General features: G+C 22.5%; 1 protein-coding gene across 1 annotated transcript in view; it reads left to right on the forward strand.

The window, feature by feature from the left end:
* The window catches only part of LOC128958519 (protein unc-13 homolog B-like), a 51,187-nt gene that overhangs the window by 33,588 nt on the left and 1,438 nt on the right, over positions 1-16,161 (forward strand). Inside the window, exons 3-21 of the mRNA XM_054304390.1 lie at positions 6,966-7,021; positions 7,200-7,281; positions 7,364-7,372; positions 7,667-7,741; positions 7,830-8,049; positions 8,112-8,232; positions 8,474-8,580; positions 9,144-9,571; positions 9,637-9,702; positions 13,366-13,463; positions 13,534-13,684; positions 14,077-14,145; positions 14,207-14,562; positions 14,623-14,835; positions 14,914-15,010; positions 15,089-15,310; positions 15,381-15,458; positions 15,523-15,611; positions 15,705-16,101. Coding sequence (XP_054160365.1) covers positions 6,966-7,021; positions 7,200-7,281; positions 7,364-7,372; positions 7,667-7,741; positions 7,830-8,049; positions 8,112-8,232; positions 8,474-8,580; positions 9,144-9,571; positions 9,637-9,702; positions 13,366-13,463; positions 13,534-13,684; positions 14,077-14,145; positions 14,207-14,562; positions 14,623-14,835; positions 14,914-15,010; positions 15,089-15,310; positions 15,381-15,458; positions 15,523-15,611; positions 15,705-16,101 — 2,934 coding nt within the window. The remainder of the gene's footprint in view (positions 1-6,965; positions 7,022-7,199; positions 7,282-7,363; positions 7,373-7,666; positions 7,742-7,829; positions 8,050-8,111; positions 8,233-8,473; positions 8,581-9,143; positions 9,572-9,636; positions 9,703-13,365; positions 13,464-13,533; positions 13,685-14,076; positions 14,146-14,206; positions 14,563-14,622; positions 14,836-14,913; positions 15,011-15,088; positions 15,311-15,380; positions 15,459-15,522; positions 15,612-15,704; positions 16,102-16,161) is intronic.

The raw sequence follows: 16,161 nt of genomic DNA on the forward strand, positions 1-16,161 counted from the left end.
AGTCAAAGGGGTCCTAAAAAAGGGAAAACTAAATGGATGGCTGCTGTGGTTCGTAGTGTCATATCTAATGATTTTACATTTAAAATAAATATATATTTCCTTTTTATATCATAAGTTAATATTATATAATACGAATCATACGATATATACATACAATTTAATCCACTATATAATGCAAAGCTTCTCTCATTTTCACTCTTTTTTATTATTGCTTTATTTATGACTACCACTAAAACAAACAGAAAAATACATTAAATTTTATGTGAAACTCTTGTTTTGCAGATTTAAATTTACTATAAATATATAGTAAATAACATTAAACAAAGGATTAATTCATATTTGTCTAAATTTTACATTATTATCAAATGTTTCACTGGTTTACTATGTATTTGAAAATGCATCAAAAAGTCAAATGATTAATTATTTTCTATATTAGTTGCAATTACTTGAACTAACCTTTATATGTGTAATACATATATTTTGTAATATTAAATTAGTATAACTGTATTAAAAATTAGTTACAATAATAATTTGAAGCAATTTTGATAATTAGAATTTGTTTAATTAAAAACAGATATTATATGAGTGTATTGCAATCTATTAATAAAATAGTGAATCTTATTTGGATTCATGTCTAGTATAGCATTACATTTGATAATAATATGTAAATTATATCATAAATTATTTATCGCAAAGAAAATAATTTTTGATTCAAATTTACTATTTTTTAGTTTGCAGTGTATATTAAATTATATTTAAAAGTATGTCATTTTATATCTCATACTTTGTAACATAAATTATTTATTTATTCTATTTTAATGCAAATATACTATCACTGAATCTTACTATCATTTTTTATAATATTATTAAATTAAATAATAAAAACAATTATTTTTTCAATAAAATTTTAATTACAGAATTGTTGTTTAGAAAAAAACTTAGTAAATACTATATTATAACATGTAATGTTTTGGATTTTAAAAATTCAATGTTTATGATCACAATAGAAAAATAGAGTAAATTGAATTTAATAACATAAATGATAAAACATTATAATTACGATTAATACAAAATTTTAATTATACATTTAAAATGAATCGTTTTTAATCAAATGTTTAATATGTTTACACTTGATTTAAAAATATTTACTATTATTAAGTTATAAGAAAACCAAATGTTTTTATTTATATAATTTTTTTAATGTTCGTAATCGTAAACCAGATTTTTCTCAATTTGATACTATAATGTAAATGTAAGATAAACAACATAAACCAGTAATAAATATAATGTATATTTTTGTTGACTATTATTAAGAATCACAATAGTAGTCAATAGTATAATATTAGATGAATGACAAAATCAATATTATTATTTAATAATACTTAAATTAAAACCTTTGAAGTATTATAGCTTACATTAACTTTTAATATGATTATAATCTTATATTTATTTTGCTCATAGACTGTTTTATTAGTATACATATAAAGTATAATATAACCTATATTTAATTAATAATATTAATAAATAAGATATTTTTAATTACAGTATATAATTATTTAGCTCAATATTTAGCAAAATATATTAATTTTTAAAATTTTGTTATATTATTTTAATTTAATATTTGAATAGTTTTGTTATAATTAAATTATGCAAAATATTAAAATTTAATATTTTAGAAATTAATCCATTTATTAAAATATATTTAAAATACCCATAATAAGCTATGTTAGAATCAGATTTATCAATTGTTTTATAAATTGTTTTATAAATTGATTGTACAATATTTGCTAAATGCAACAATAAATCTTATACAAAATCCAATTAAAATGATTGCAATAATTGAATCAAATCATTAATTTTAGAGATAACGCAAAGATATTTATAGAGATAAATATTTGTTATATTTTGTATTTATATATTTACAATATTTAATCTCGTATAAAATATGTAAACAATTTAAATAATTTTTCATTTATCATCTTATAATTTTATGATATTTTACGGATTTATAATATTATAAACAATGTCATTTAAACAATAATATGCAAAATAAATTGTTTATTCACTTTATTATATTTAAAATACAAACAAATACAATAACTATTGAATTGCATGACGTAAAGATATACTTTATGTGATAAATATATATATATATTGAATATAAAGAATATTTGCTAAATTATACTTTATTATATTTTTTGAGATCAAAATTTATTTATCAATATTTCTAATTTTAATAAAAAAATAAAAAGTAATTTAGATAAAGAATAATATAGTGATAAAGCTGGCAATATTGCAAACTCAAACATCATTATATAAATTACACATAAAAATAATTTTCTTATTATATGTCATTTATGAGATATTTTATGCAATAAGTTTCATTCATTTCTAAAAATACGGCAAAAGAGAAAACAATTGGTTATTATAATACTGTAAAATATATTTATATGAAATTTTATTGCAGTAATTATCGATTATTATAAATGATTCACAATTAGTTTATGATAAGCATAATTAAATATATAAATAAAGCCCTAATTTACTATTTTCTAAATGATTATTTCCACAATATTTATTTGATATTTTATATGAATTGTTAAATAATTAAATTAGAGAATCATTTAGATATTTAGAAAGTTAAAAAAATATTCAAATAACTATTTCTCATTTAATTAATACTGAAAGAAAACAAATGTTTTTACGCTTTTTATCTTATTTCCAATAATTTTTCTTATTATTTGTTATATTTTGAATAATATATTATTGATTTAAACATATAGTATATATCAAACAAAATTGTAGCATTTTTATATAATATGAACTCTATTATATTAAATAAATCAAATGAATATTGATTTTCGTATTTTACAAATATTTGTAAACTTACATTAATAGGATGTATACATTTGATACAGTATATCAATAATATACCTAAAATTATATCAATACAGAATTATATAAATATATTTTGAAAGCAAAAACATATAGATTTGTGATGTGATGTGAAATTAATAAGTCTATTAGTTAAATGATTAATTAGGAATTGGCTAATAAGTTGCCATAAATTGTATGTGACATACAAAATGACACACAATTTTGTTTCTTACATTTAGATTGATTTTCTTTAACAAAAATGCTTGAAATAGATATAACATCTAAACTTACATTTACTTAATCAATACTTGTTTCTTATATCAACACTAATGCTAGAAAACATTAGTTGATGTCATAAAAACAGTAAAACAATAAAAACTGCTTTTGGTTGAATCAAATGCTAGAAATGATTTTTTTTAAATATATTTTATATGAAGAATATATATATTCAAAATCTTACTTATATTCAACAATATCCTGTTTGTGTAATATTTATATATTAAAAAATATAATATCACTAAAACATAATGTAAGTCCAGTTTTTATCAAATGTTTTATTTTTGTGAACTTTAGCTGACATTTATATAAAAAGTTGGTTTTATTAGTTTAAGTGAAATGTCTCAACATTTAGTTTATTCACTTTGTCTTTCCTGTTGTTAGTATAAGTCTATCAATTTGTATTCAAAAGCCATTCAAATACTTGCAAATAAATTTATACATAAAAATCATTAATTACTCTTAAGCTTTATAAATATGTTGTGTCAAATATAATTATAGATTAGTAATACTGAAATTTTATAAAATATTAGAAAATTTCTAGAAAATTTTTATATAGAATTTCCTGCCTATGGGTCACCGTATATATATATTATATAAATTAATGTGTATTAAGTTATATATGTTAATAAACTATAATTATTAATAATAATAATTACTTTGAGTATTTATTATTATTATTATTATTATCAAGCTTAAAAATTTATGTTTTTAAATATTTTGTCAGATTATTTTAAATTTCTATTTTTGTGTCATCTAATTCATTACTTATAAAATAAATAAAAACATCAAATAACTATTGAATAAACTAAAAATTTTACTATATATATTGGGATTTAACTTGTAGTGTAATATAAATTTAGAGTATATATTATAATTTTGAAATTACAATTAGGAATATATTAATATAATAAAATTATTTATAAATTTTCCATAATTTTATTAAATAAATTTATTATAAATATCTATTTGTCATTATAAATAAAAATCAAATTAATTATAAAGGCATTAAACTAAAAAAAATTATATTAGCGATATCAACGCGTATTCAACATTTCATTTAATGTATTATTTAATAAATCATTTAAAATATAAAAATCGTTAATACTGTATATGTAATATTGTATAGTGTAAATTATATTTTTTATAGTAATAGCTAAAATATTTTTTAATAATTAATATTATTTTAATTGAATAAAATATTATTTTATTATTAACATATTTAATTAAAGAGATATTTTAAAAATATTTTCCTTTAATTTTAAACGAAAATATAATTTTAATAAATATTTTATGTAATGTATGAACTGATATTCAAACGCAAATATTTTAAAACCTTTAAAATTGACATTTATGTTGAAAATTATACTACAGTATAGTAGAGTAAAATATAAAATAATCATATTTTGGTATTTTAAGATTTTAAAAAAATATAAATGTCTATAAGATTTTCTAAATAATAATAACTTTAAATTTTAAATATATTTTTTTTAAATAATAAAGATTATCTTTATTTATTGTTATTGTACTGAATATTGTAAAACAATTAGTAAATTCAGTTATTTTTATTTGTTGGATCTACCCTTATTTATATATATATGAATAAATTATCATAAATAATTCATAAAAATATATTTATTTATTTTGTAAATTTTAAAATTAAGTATTTTAAACTAACACATACACATTTAATAATTTAACTTATATCTATTGAATGAATCACTTTAAATTTATAATACAAATTATAACAAAATATGATTTTTAAAATCCATTTTTATTATTTTCACTTAATTAGTTTTTATTACAAATTATTATATAGTAATTGTCGCTTACTTTCTAAATTATGTGCTAGATTCAATTAATGATGATAAACATTCAATTAGTGTGTAAAAACAATTAGCATAATAAATGAACAATTATAAAATTATATTATTTATTGAATAATCTAATATATGATATAATATATTACTATTATATAAATTTTAATAGCATATTACCTATGATACAAATATGAGTGTTCAATGATATAAAAATCATTTATACATTAATTATTAAAAAATATTTTTTTTAATAATAGGGTGACATTTATATAATATATTATATAATACTGTATTAGTATACGTACAGTATTTACATGAAAATAATTTTTTATTAATAGTGTATTATACACAAGATATTTTTATTTTTATGTTATATCAAAATTAATTATAATTTTGTTTTAATAAAAAAATAAATATGTTATTAAAATATTAATAGTATCCATAATATGTTATTTACACAATTATAAAAGTGCAAAATTTAAATTCATATTTTGTTTTTAGAGCAAATTTTTTAATTTTTCGTTAATTTAAAGATACTTAACATTTAAATGATCTATCATCTTATGAAAATTATACGATTTAGACGAAAATTTATTTATTAATTTATTTTTTATATGAGTTTTAAGTACAGTATATATATATATATATATATACCTGTACTCTAATTTTCATTGAGTTCTTTATCGTGCAAAGCAATAATAAATTAAATTATAATAATATTTTGGGTTAATATCAAATAACAGATTAATTTATTTTTATAACAAATTAGCTTAATTTTACGGTTAATTTTCAATATTGAAATAAATTTGCACATTGTAATAATTGTGATTTTTATTTAACCATTTAAAAATGCATATATATATTATGTTTATGCCTTAAACCAATATTTTGAGTTTATTATATATTATACAGTATATATAGTACATTATAATAAGTACAGTAGTATGAAATACAGTAAATATCAATACACACACACATACAGTACACACTATACTATATAATAAATAATACTCTGTATATACAGTAGTATTGTATATAAAATAAAGTCTACATTAGGATTCATTGAGCATCTTATCGATCCGATTCTCAATTCAATCCAATTTATTTCTATAATATTCTGTATTATATTTTACTTACAGTGCATTCAAATCGATTCCTTTATTATTTATTAATAAATTTATGATTTATTATATTTGAGTGGTTCTTATATTTATCTAAAATATATTATTAAATTTGTATTAATTTAAATGAATGTTAAATTTGATATCATATAATTTTTATCTGTTAGGCTGAACCATAAATAAGCCAAATAATTGCGGAATACATTTGATTTGAATAATAATTGACAGTAAAGTCTCGGGAATTATATTATATAATAAACTTTAATTAAGATAATAAATGTGTCACAAAAGACACATTAAAAATACTAAAAAAGCTACTATTTAATAGTCATATAAATAAAAACATAGTAATTGTTTAATATGTTTTTTTAGTCAAATTATTTATTCTATTGTCTGAAATACAAACAAATATTTGTATATATTGTGGTCTATTTGTAATGACCTAACAAATGCACATTATTTTCATCCGGGATGTGCTAAAAGCTATAATATTTTGCTTAAAACATTTAAACATTTTTATTAAACCAAAATAAACATTAAGACTTAATTACTTGTATAATATGTTTACAAAGTACTAATTATTTTGAAAATTAGATTTAATACAATTTCATACAGAAATATAATACAAATACAAAAATCTCTATAAAAATGTTTATATAACACAATAACTATCAATTCATAACATATGTATCATATGTTTGAATAATATAAAATAACAAGAAATGACAAATTGGTTTCTAACAAATCCCTAAATAATACAATTAAGGACTCCTTTAATAATATCAATAAAAATTTGAATTCACTGAAGACTATACAAATAAAATGATACTATCAGTGATTAATGGGATTTATTATGACTTTTCTCATACAGACCGGTGCGCGACAGGGAAGTGGTGACGGAGTCAAGAGTTTGTGGCCTAAAGGAGGGTTAGTTATTATTTATATAATTATATTAACGGATATTACAACTACATTGCGTATTGTTTTACGCAACGTTTCATTTAACATTTACATTAAAAGTGAATTATTGACAATTGATTAACAAAAATAAATCAAAACAATTGAACGAAAATAAAATGGATTTATTTCATTCCTCCACTTCTAGTGATAATCCATTCTTTAGCGGAATCGACGCAATGCCTGATATAAGACCCCGAAAAAAGTCAATTCCGTTGGTCAGCGAATTGGTATGAATTCACATATTTTATTGATTTGCCTTTTATTTAATTGTTTCTATTTTTCATTTTTATCATAATTTACATAAAATAGGTTTTAAAGGTATGTAATTTTTATAACTTTTTTATATGTTTATAAACTCGAATAAATTATTTTAGATTTTGCAGTTTTTATTTATTTTGAAGTTGTATTATACAACTTGTATACTATGTGTTTGTAGTATAACAACAATTTTAATAATTAAATATTAACAATTTTCAGTATATTGTTTTAATATTAATTGATGATATTCCAAATTGTTAGTATATATATACAGTATATATATATATATATATATATATAATTTTTATATTATAATATTTAAATATAATATAATTACTAAATTAAAACCTAAAGACAATGGCAGCGACCAAACGTAACGCAGGTCTGACATCCGCCGTTCCCCGCGCTTCCCTTAACGACGAGGAATTGGTTAGTCAACTACTTATACCTATTATTCTCTATTTTCAATTCATATCCTATCAAATAACTCTGTAATCAAACTTTTATGGCAATACAGAAAACTCATGTCTATAAGAAAACACTTCAGGCACTGATATATCCCATATCGAGTACAACACCACATAATTTCCAGCCCTGGACTGCTACCAGTCCTACGTATTGCTATGAATGCGAGGGATTGCTTTGGGGTATTGCCCGACAAGGAGTCAGATGTACTGAATGTGGTGTCAAATGCCATGAAAAATGCAAAGACTTATTAAATGCCGACTGTCTTCAAAGTAAGTCATTTAAATAATCAAAAATTAATGATAACTTTAATTAATTTTGATATAAATATTAGGAGCGGCCGAAAAAAGCTCAAAACATGGGGCCGAAGATAAGGCTAATAATATTATTACAGCAATGAAGGATAGGATGAAAGTGCGAGAACGGGATAAACCAGAAATATTTGAACTAATCAGGTATGTCATCAAATTGTCATTTTTAGATATATCTATAGACAAAACAGTAGTGCATTATATCACAAAAAATAAGTGCAATTATTAATAAAAATGGATAAATATAATAATGGTATTGTATTAAATGAAATTCATTATTAATAATTTTTATACAACTAATACCGTATATTGAAAATTAATTGGTAATGTATTAAACAAAACAAAAAATAAATATTTGGCAAAATTTATATATATATAAATATAGGGATGTGTTTAGTGTCGACGAAAAGAGTCATTCGGGTCATATGAAAGCCGTAAAACAATCAGTACTCGACGGCACTTCCAAATGGTCGGCCAAAATTGCCATCACCGGTAGGTTTGATCTAATAAAATACCAGACATTCAATGATAACCATAAAACATGTCATAATTGGATCAAATGATTATTTGGTGTAAAATACTTTGTGCTGTTATGTAAATGTCATGAGTTGTCAAAAAATCAATCGTTGAAATGCAATTGTGTCCCAAACAATGTGTTGCCAAAAGTGTTGCACTTATTTTAATTCAAATTTTAATTTAATTATTTATAATAATAAATGCATGAATTGTTTGGTCGGTGTTGTGAGTGTTGTATTTGTCTAAATGTCACTTTAGGGTCACTTTTGGTATACATCCAGACTCTCATATCGATGAAATGCAAAAGTCAGAGCAGATAATGCTTGCCGGCAGTTGGTCTGCTAAGATAGCCATCACAGGCATGTATTTGTCTCCTTTTTATCCCAATCTATGTCTTCTCTTTGGACGTCAATTCAATCAAAACCTTGTCTGTCTTTCGACGTTAAGCACGATATATATATTATATATTTGTTTTTTATTAATTAATTTTAACACTTTAATTACATTTTTAATTTAATAATATCATATGAATCGCATAGTGATCTGCGCTCAGGGTCTTATAGCCAAAGATAAGAGTGGCACAAGTGATCCTTATGTGACCACTCAAGTCGGCAAAACCAAAAAGAGGACCCGAACTATATCTCAAGATTTAAATCCAGTCTGGAATGAAAAGTTCTTCTTTGAGTGTCATAACTCCTCCGACAGAATTAAAGTTAGGGTTTGGGATGAAGACAATGATCTCAAATCTAAATTAAGACAAAAACTGACGAGAGAATCGGATGACTTCTTGGGACAAACTATTATTGAAGTCAGAACTTTGAGCGGAGAGATGGATGTGTGGTATAATCTGGAGAAAAGGACAGACAAGTCTGCTGTTTCCGGAGCCATACGATTGCATATAAGTGTTGAGATTAAGGGTGAAGAAAAAGTAGCGCCATATCACGTCCAATACACTTGCCTTCATGAGGTCAGCACTTCCAACCTCTTCAACCAATATATCATAAACTTATTTTTCATTTATTTATTGTTAAGAATTTGTTTCATTATTTGTGTGAAACTCAAAACAATGGTGTCGTCAAACTGCCCGACGCTAAAGGGGTAAGTCTTTTATATTATATAATAACATATTATGATAGCCTTTATAATGATTATTATTATTATATTATAATATAAAAATATTTTATTATAACAATAGATCCATTTATTACATTATTTAGAAATTATAATAGATATGAAATATTTAAAAAAGTAGAACTTTAGATATACTGTAATGTTAGTCATTTTATAGGTCTATTAAAGATTATTAAAAAAAATAAATGTTTATTATATAAAATTAATATATTTTATTTATAAATACCACTAAATTATGTATTGTTAGACATAAATATATCAAATACAATGTATATCATTAATGCGCTATTTACTGTACTGTATATGTACTTTACTTTAATCAATTATCAATTAAATAGCTGTAACTTTGATAATAATCATATGATTATTACAGTATTATTATAACTAAGCTAATCGTTATTATAAAACTTGAAAATCAAATTGAAATTTAGTTATATTATATTTAAAACTTAATGTATTATTTATATTTATATTTAAAATGAATGTATTAAATTGAGGTCTAATATAAAAGCCCTGAATCCACACCAACTTATTTATCCTTTTAGGTCCATATATTCATAGATGAGATCAATAATAGTTATTAGTTCACCTGAGAATAGTTTAATTTGATTTACAGTATAATAATACACTATAATAAATAACACAACTTATAAATCAATATATTTGTATATTATATATATATATACAGTATATTGACTATATCATCAAATTTTATGTTATCAATACCTATTTGATATTCATGTCGTAAATTTAAAAAGATTATGATATTCAAAAAAAAAATTATTTGATTTTATTTATACAAATCTATATTATATACAATATGTAAGTTTTGTATAATGTTTTGAAAGCTTAATATTCAAAAGTTTCAATAAAAACTTGATGTTTAAAACAACTAGTTTTTTTGCAATATTATAATATTTATAAATTATATTAAATTTTATAAATTAAAAGAATTTTTGTCATTTGAATTTAAATTTCAACAAATTTAATAAACAAACTCATAAATCATTAGTTAAGTGAATATTTGCTGAAATAATCAAATAAAATGTTAGTCACAACCAGGGTTGGAAAAATACAAGGTTTTCAATTTTGGCTTTGTAAATTACAGTAAAATACAATGTACTGGATGTATTTTACAATTATAGAAAAATTACATTAACAATGATAAAATATTTATTTTTTTATTAAAATTATTATTATTACATAATTTCAATATCGTTATTAGAATTGTTGTTTTCTAAAACTTAAAAATTAATATTAATTATTTTATTAATATATTTCAATACCAGCATCAAATTGAATAGTTAATTTCAAATTTTTTTAAATAAAAAAATTATTATTACAAAACATGTTTGTTTGTGAATTTTTGTATTTTTGTTACTAGGTGGCGCTAATTTTTTTTAAAGCCAAAATTGTCATGTAATTTACATTGTATTATACTGTATAATACGCTTTGTATTATACATACACTTTGTCTCTGCCAACACTGGTCACAACTATAACATTAATTTCACTTTTTCTTAACGATTAACTGCTTAATAGCTAATCTCTATATACATCGTTGAACCCAAAGACTCACTACAGTTATAGTCTATTATAGATTCTATAAATTTAATAATAATTTTTTGATAATTTTGATAAATAAAATAAATATAAAAATTTTTGGTGAATTATTAAACTATTATACCAAACAAAAGTTATTAGAATACTATAGTACAGTATATAATATATATTTCACTTATGATTATTATACCAATCCATATCCTATATTATAAATAATACTAAATATTATATATATATATATATAGGAAATGGATTGATATCATAATCATTTTGAGATATAACTAGAAAACTGAACCACAAGTATGTTCAGCCATGCATTCAATTTTAATGTATTTTTAAAAAGGGCCTCATTTTGCAAAGTCTGATGAAAAAAGTTTTAGATTACTTGAAATTGAAAAATGGGCTCAAATTATATATACTGTATATTGCATTGACCATAAGGCCATTACATTTTCAATTTGTTTGCTCACTACTGTACTTTCAATTGCAATAAACAACTATTGAAAGGCGAAATGCTTTTTGCTTTTTTAGTAATTCAATTCAATAAAGCAAACAATCTTTAAATGTCATGTAAACCATAATTATGTTGAATACACACAAATATTTAATATCTTCAACTTTTTATTATTGTTGTTGTATTTTAAGGAATAAACTATTTGACTCATTAACTTATATATTACTAAAAACTCCTCTTTCTATATAAATTCAAATGTTTATTATTAAACAAAAGAATAATTAAATATAATAGAGAATTGAAGGTTAGTTTTATTGTTTTATTTTATTAATACTATTAATAAGTCAAACCATATTATGATATAAATGATAAAATAAATATATCTAAAATATAAATTAAAAATATCTCTATGATAAACGAAACCAATATATTACTAAAGGAATTAAGGCTATTAAAATATTTTTATTTAAATTATTAGTCTTGAATTTTATGTCAATTCACCTCAATATAAATGTTAGATATATATATATATTGGTATATTAAAGTGTATTTTAATATAAGGAATTTTTAAAGGAATTTCTAGATTCTATAGTAATTTTACCAAAAATATGTTTTATTTACTAAATATAAATAATATTCCTATACTATGTTATATAATATTATACAAACAGATAATATATAATTTAGTAGTAATAGTAAAGTACAAACAAATCTAATGGATACACAAATTTTGAGACAAATTAAAATTAAGTACATTTTAGTCACATAGAGTCCATACATAGAGCTTGTTGTCTAAAATACTACACATAAATAGCATTGCTTTTTACGCTCCAATTATTTTTACCTAAATTGTTATCTAAATCTCATTTTGCATGTATTCAGTGCTATTAAATAATGTTTCCTTTCATTATATGTCAAAACATGAAGTATGCGAACAAAAATAATAAACATTTTTTTTAAAACATTTTTTATCATTTTTGTTAATACAAACATCCATTAAAACTTAAATTTATAACTTGTGTTCAATGACTGATCCGTAACCTTAAGGCATATATTTTGCTTATAACATAATTTTCATATATAAAGCATTTTTATATAACAAAAAAATGGATGAAAACATTTTCTGAATTACATATTTGTTGCAAATATTTTAGGGAAAAAATCTCATTAAATAAATTAATTCATTTGTTTAATACAATACAATACAATTCAACCATTTTTTCTATTTCTATAATTAAATGCTAAGAACTAAACAAATTATTATGAAATCATTTATTTTCTTTTTATTATAATAATTATAAACCAAATTCTAAAATCTTAATTAAAGATATAAAAATTATAATATCAATAAGTTAATTATATTTTTGTATGAATATATATATAAAGTTAATTATATTGTAAAAATAATGAGATTTTTAAAAATAAATACAATAATTTAATGGAATAAAATTAAATTCATTACATTATATATTTATAATTATAGAAGAAAAATATTATTTATAACTTTTATAATTATACAAAATATTAAAATATTAACTAAACAGATAACTATTATATTTATTATTATATTAATTATTTAAATTATTTTATAATAAACATATTTTTTTTAATAGGACGACGCATGGAAAGTCTACTTTGAATACCCGGCTCGAGAAATAGTCGATGAGTTTGCTATGAGATATGGCATTGAATCTATATATCAAGCCATGACGTATAAAAATATATATAATTAATATACTAAGCTATCACTTAAACTGCCTTTTATTATATTTAATAAATAGTCACTTTCACTGTCTGTCCACGAAGTACTTATGTCAAGGAGTTCCTGCAGTGATGAGTACCCTATTAGCCAACATCAATGCATACTACGCCCATACGGCCGCATCATCTGCCGTCTCGGCCAGCGATCGCTTCGCTGCCTCTAATTTCGGGGTATTTTTCTTCAATAGATTTCTAATTTAATTTACAAATAACTCATTAATTTTATGCAAATACGTAAATACAGAGTTAATGTGATTATCAAAAAGCATAATTCATATTAATATGCAAATTTATTGTGTATTATATTATACAATATAAATAATATTATATGAGATCTTTAATTGCATTTCACACATAGTTGCCATCAGCTATATATGTAAATAACTTTAAAACCAAAACATAAATTGATATAATATGCTTAAATTAATTCAAATTAATTATTAACTTTTTATTTAAATTATTTCACTCAGAGATCATTTATATTATATTACAAACTATTAAAACTAAGAATTATGTTTAAAATTACAACAAATTATATGATATTGTCTTAAATCAATTGACAGAAAGAAAAGTTTGTTAAACTGTTGGATCAGTTGCACAATTCGCTTCGTATAGACTTATCTATGTATAGGGTATGTCACATATGATTTAATACTATACATGAAATGTTGATTCACTTGTGATGTCATACAGAATAATTTCCCCGCGTCTTCACCCGAGAAACTTCAAGATCTCAAATCAACGGTTGACTTACTAACGAGTATAACATTCTTCCGTATGAAAGTCCAGGAGCTGTCGAGTCCTCCCCGAGCCAGTACTGTCGTCAAAGATTGCGCCAAAGCATGTCTGCGATCGACATATCAGTTCTTATTTGAAAACTGTACAGAATTGTATGGACGAGAGTTTCAAACGGATCCAAACGAGAAAAAGGAGGGTCAGGAAGATCACGGACCAAGTCTTCAGAATCTTGACTTTTGGCACAAACTCGTGGCGCTTATGGTATCCATCATTGAAGAAGACAAAAATAGTTACTCTCCTGTTTTGAATCAGTAATTATAATACAAATAATGTTTTTAAATTCTATTATTGATAATCAATTGTCACAATAGGTTTCCTCAAGAGTTAAATATCGGACATTTAAGCGCTGCCACGATGTGGAGTTTGTTTGCTGTTGACATGAAGTATGCTCTCGAAGAACACGAACAAAACAGATTCTGCAGAAGTTCTGCGTATATGAACCTTCATTTCAAAGTCAAGTGGTTTTATAATACATATTGTAAAGATGTGCCACAATTTAAAGGATCAGTTCCTGAATATCCCGCGTAAGACTTATTTTTAATATACTTTAAGTACATCATTAAAAATATTATTATTAATAAATTTGTTAAATCAATCAATAGATGGTTTGAACCATTTGTGATGCAATGGCTCAATGAGAACGACGACGTATCCCTTGAATACCTAAACAGTGCCTTTTTAAGAGATAAGAAAGATGGGGTCAGTTATCTTATTTCATCTATTAATCCATCACTCTATCCAACAATCAAATAATAATTTCAATTTTTTAATCAACAGTTCCAACAAAGTTCAGAACATTCTTTGTTCTCCAATTCAGTGGTCGATGTGTTCACTCAATTGACACAATGTTTTGATGTCATCTCCAAACTCGAGTGTCCCGACCCTGAGATTGTCAAGAGATATATGAAACGATTTGCTAAAACTATAGTCAAAGTATTAACCGCTTACGCGGACATCGTTAAGAAAGAGTTCCACAATTATGTGGCACAAGAAAAAACTGTGAGATTATTATTATTACATTTATTATAATTAGAGTTAAATTTATAATTTATTTTTAAAATTATAATAGGCCTGTATTTTAATGAACAATATTCAACAATTGAGAGTACAATTAGAAAAAATGTTTGAATCTATGGGTGGAGAAAAAGTAATTAAATTAAATGAATAATTAAATGAATTATTGAATGAAATGTTTTTAATTTGATTGACAGCTGGAATCAGATGCGGCAAACATTCTCAAAGAATTACAGCAAAGTCTTAATGGAGTTCTCGACGAATTGAGTGCTATTTTTGCCAAAAGGTAAGTATTTTTATTAAATTTTCAATATTTTATATATTAGTCAATATATTATACGAATTTTAATATTATATAATTTTAATAAATTATTAACAGTTTGGAGGGAACTATAAAACAAAGTGTTCAGGAATTGGGAATTCTTTTACAACAAATAAAGGGTTCGTCCGGCAGTTCATCGCAAGCAAATCAAGCTCTTCGAAACAGTCAAGAGGTTGCCGCCGATGCCGACCATATATTACATCCTCTGATGGATCTATTAGATGGAAAGCTTTCAATGTTCGCTCAATTCTGTGAAAGAACTGTTTTGAAAAGGCTATTGAAAGAGCTCTGGAAGATAGTTATGCACACATTAGAGAAGACTATTGTTTTACCACCGATGAGTGAAAAGAATGTAATCCTCCAGAACCTTCCAAACGCTAAGATTGAAGACGTTTCCCGATTGTTCCGCAATCACGTCACAGCTAATCGTTTACCAACTCTTGGAGTTATGGAGGTATACTAACATATTGTTGCCGTTAATTACGTTTATTATTAATTTAATTGTTTTTATATA

This window comes from Oppia nitens, unplaced genomic scaffold (assembly GCF_028296485.1).
Source record: "Oppia nitens isolate AA-2021 unplaced genomic scaffold, nextdenovo-longstitch-racon4-pilon3 scaffold3_pilon_pilon_pilon, whole genome shotgun sequence".
Classification (NCBI taxonomy): Eukaryota; Metazoa; Arthropoda; class Arachnida; order Sarcoptiformes; family Oppiidae; genus Oppia; species Oppia nitens.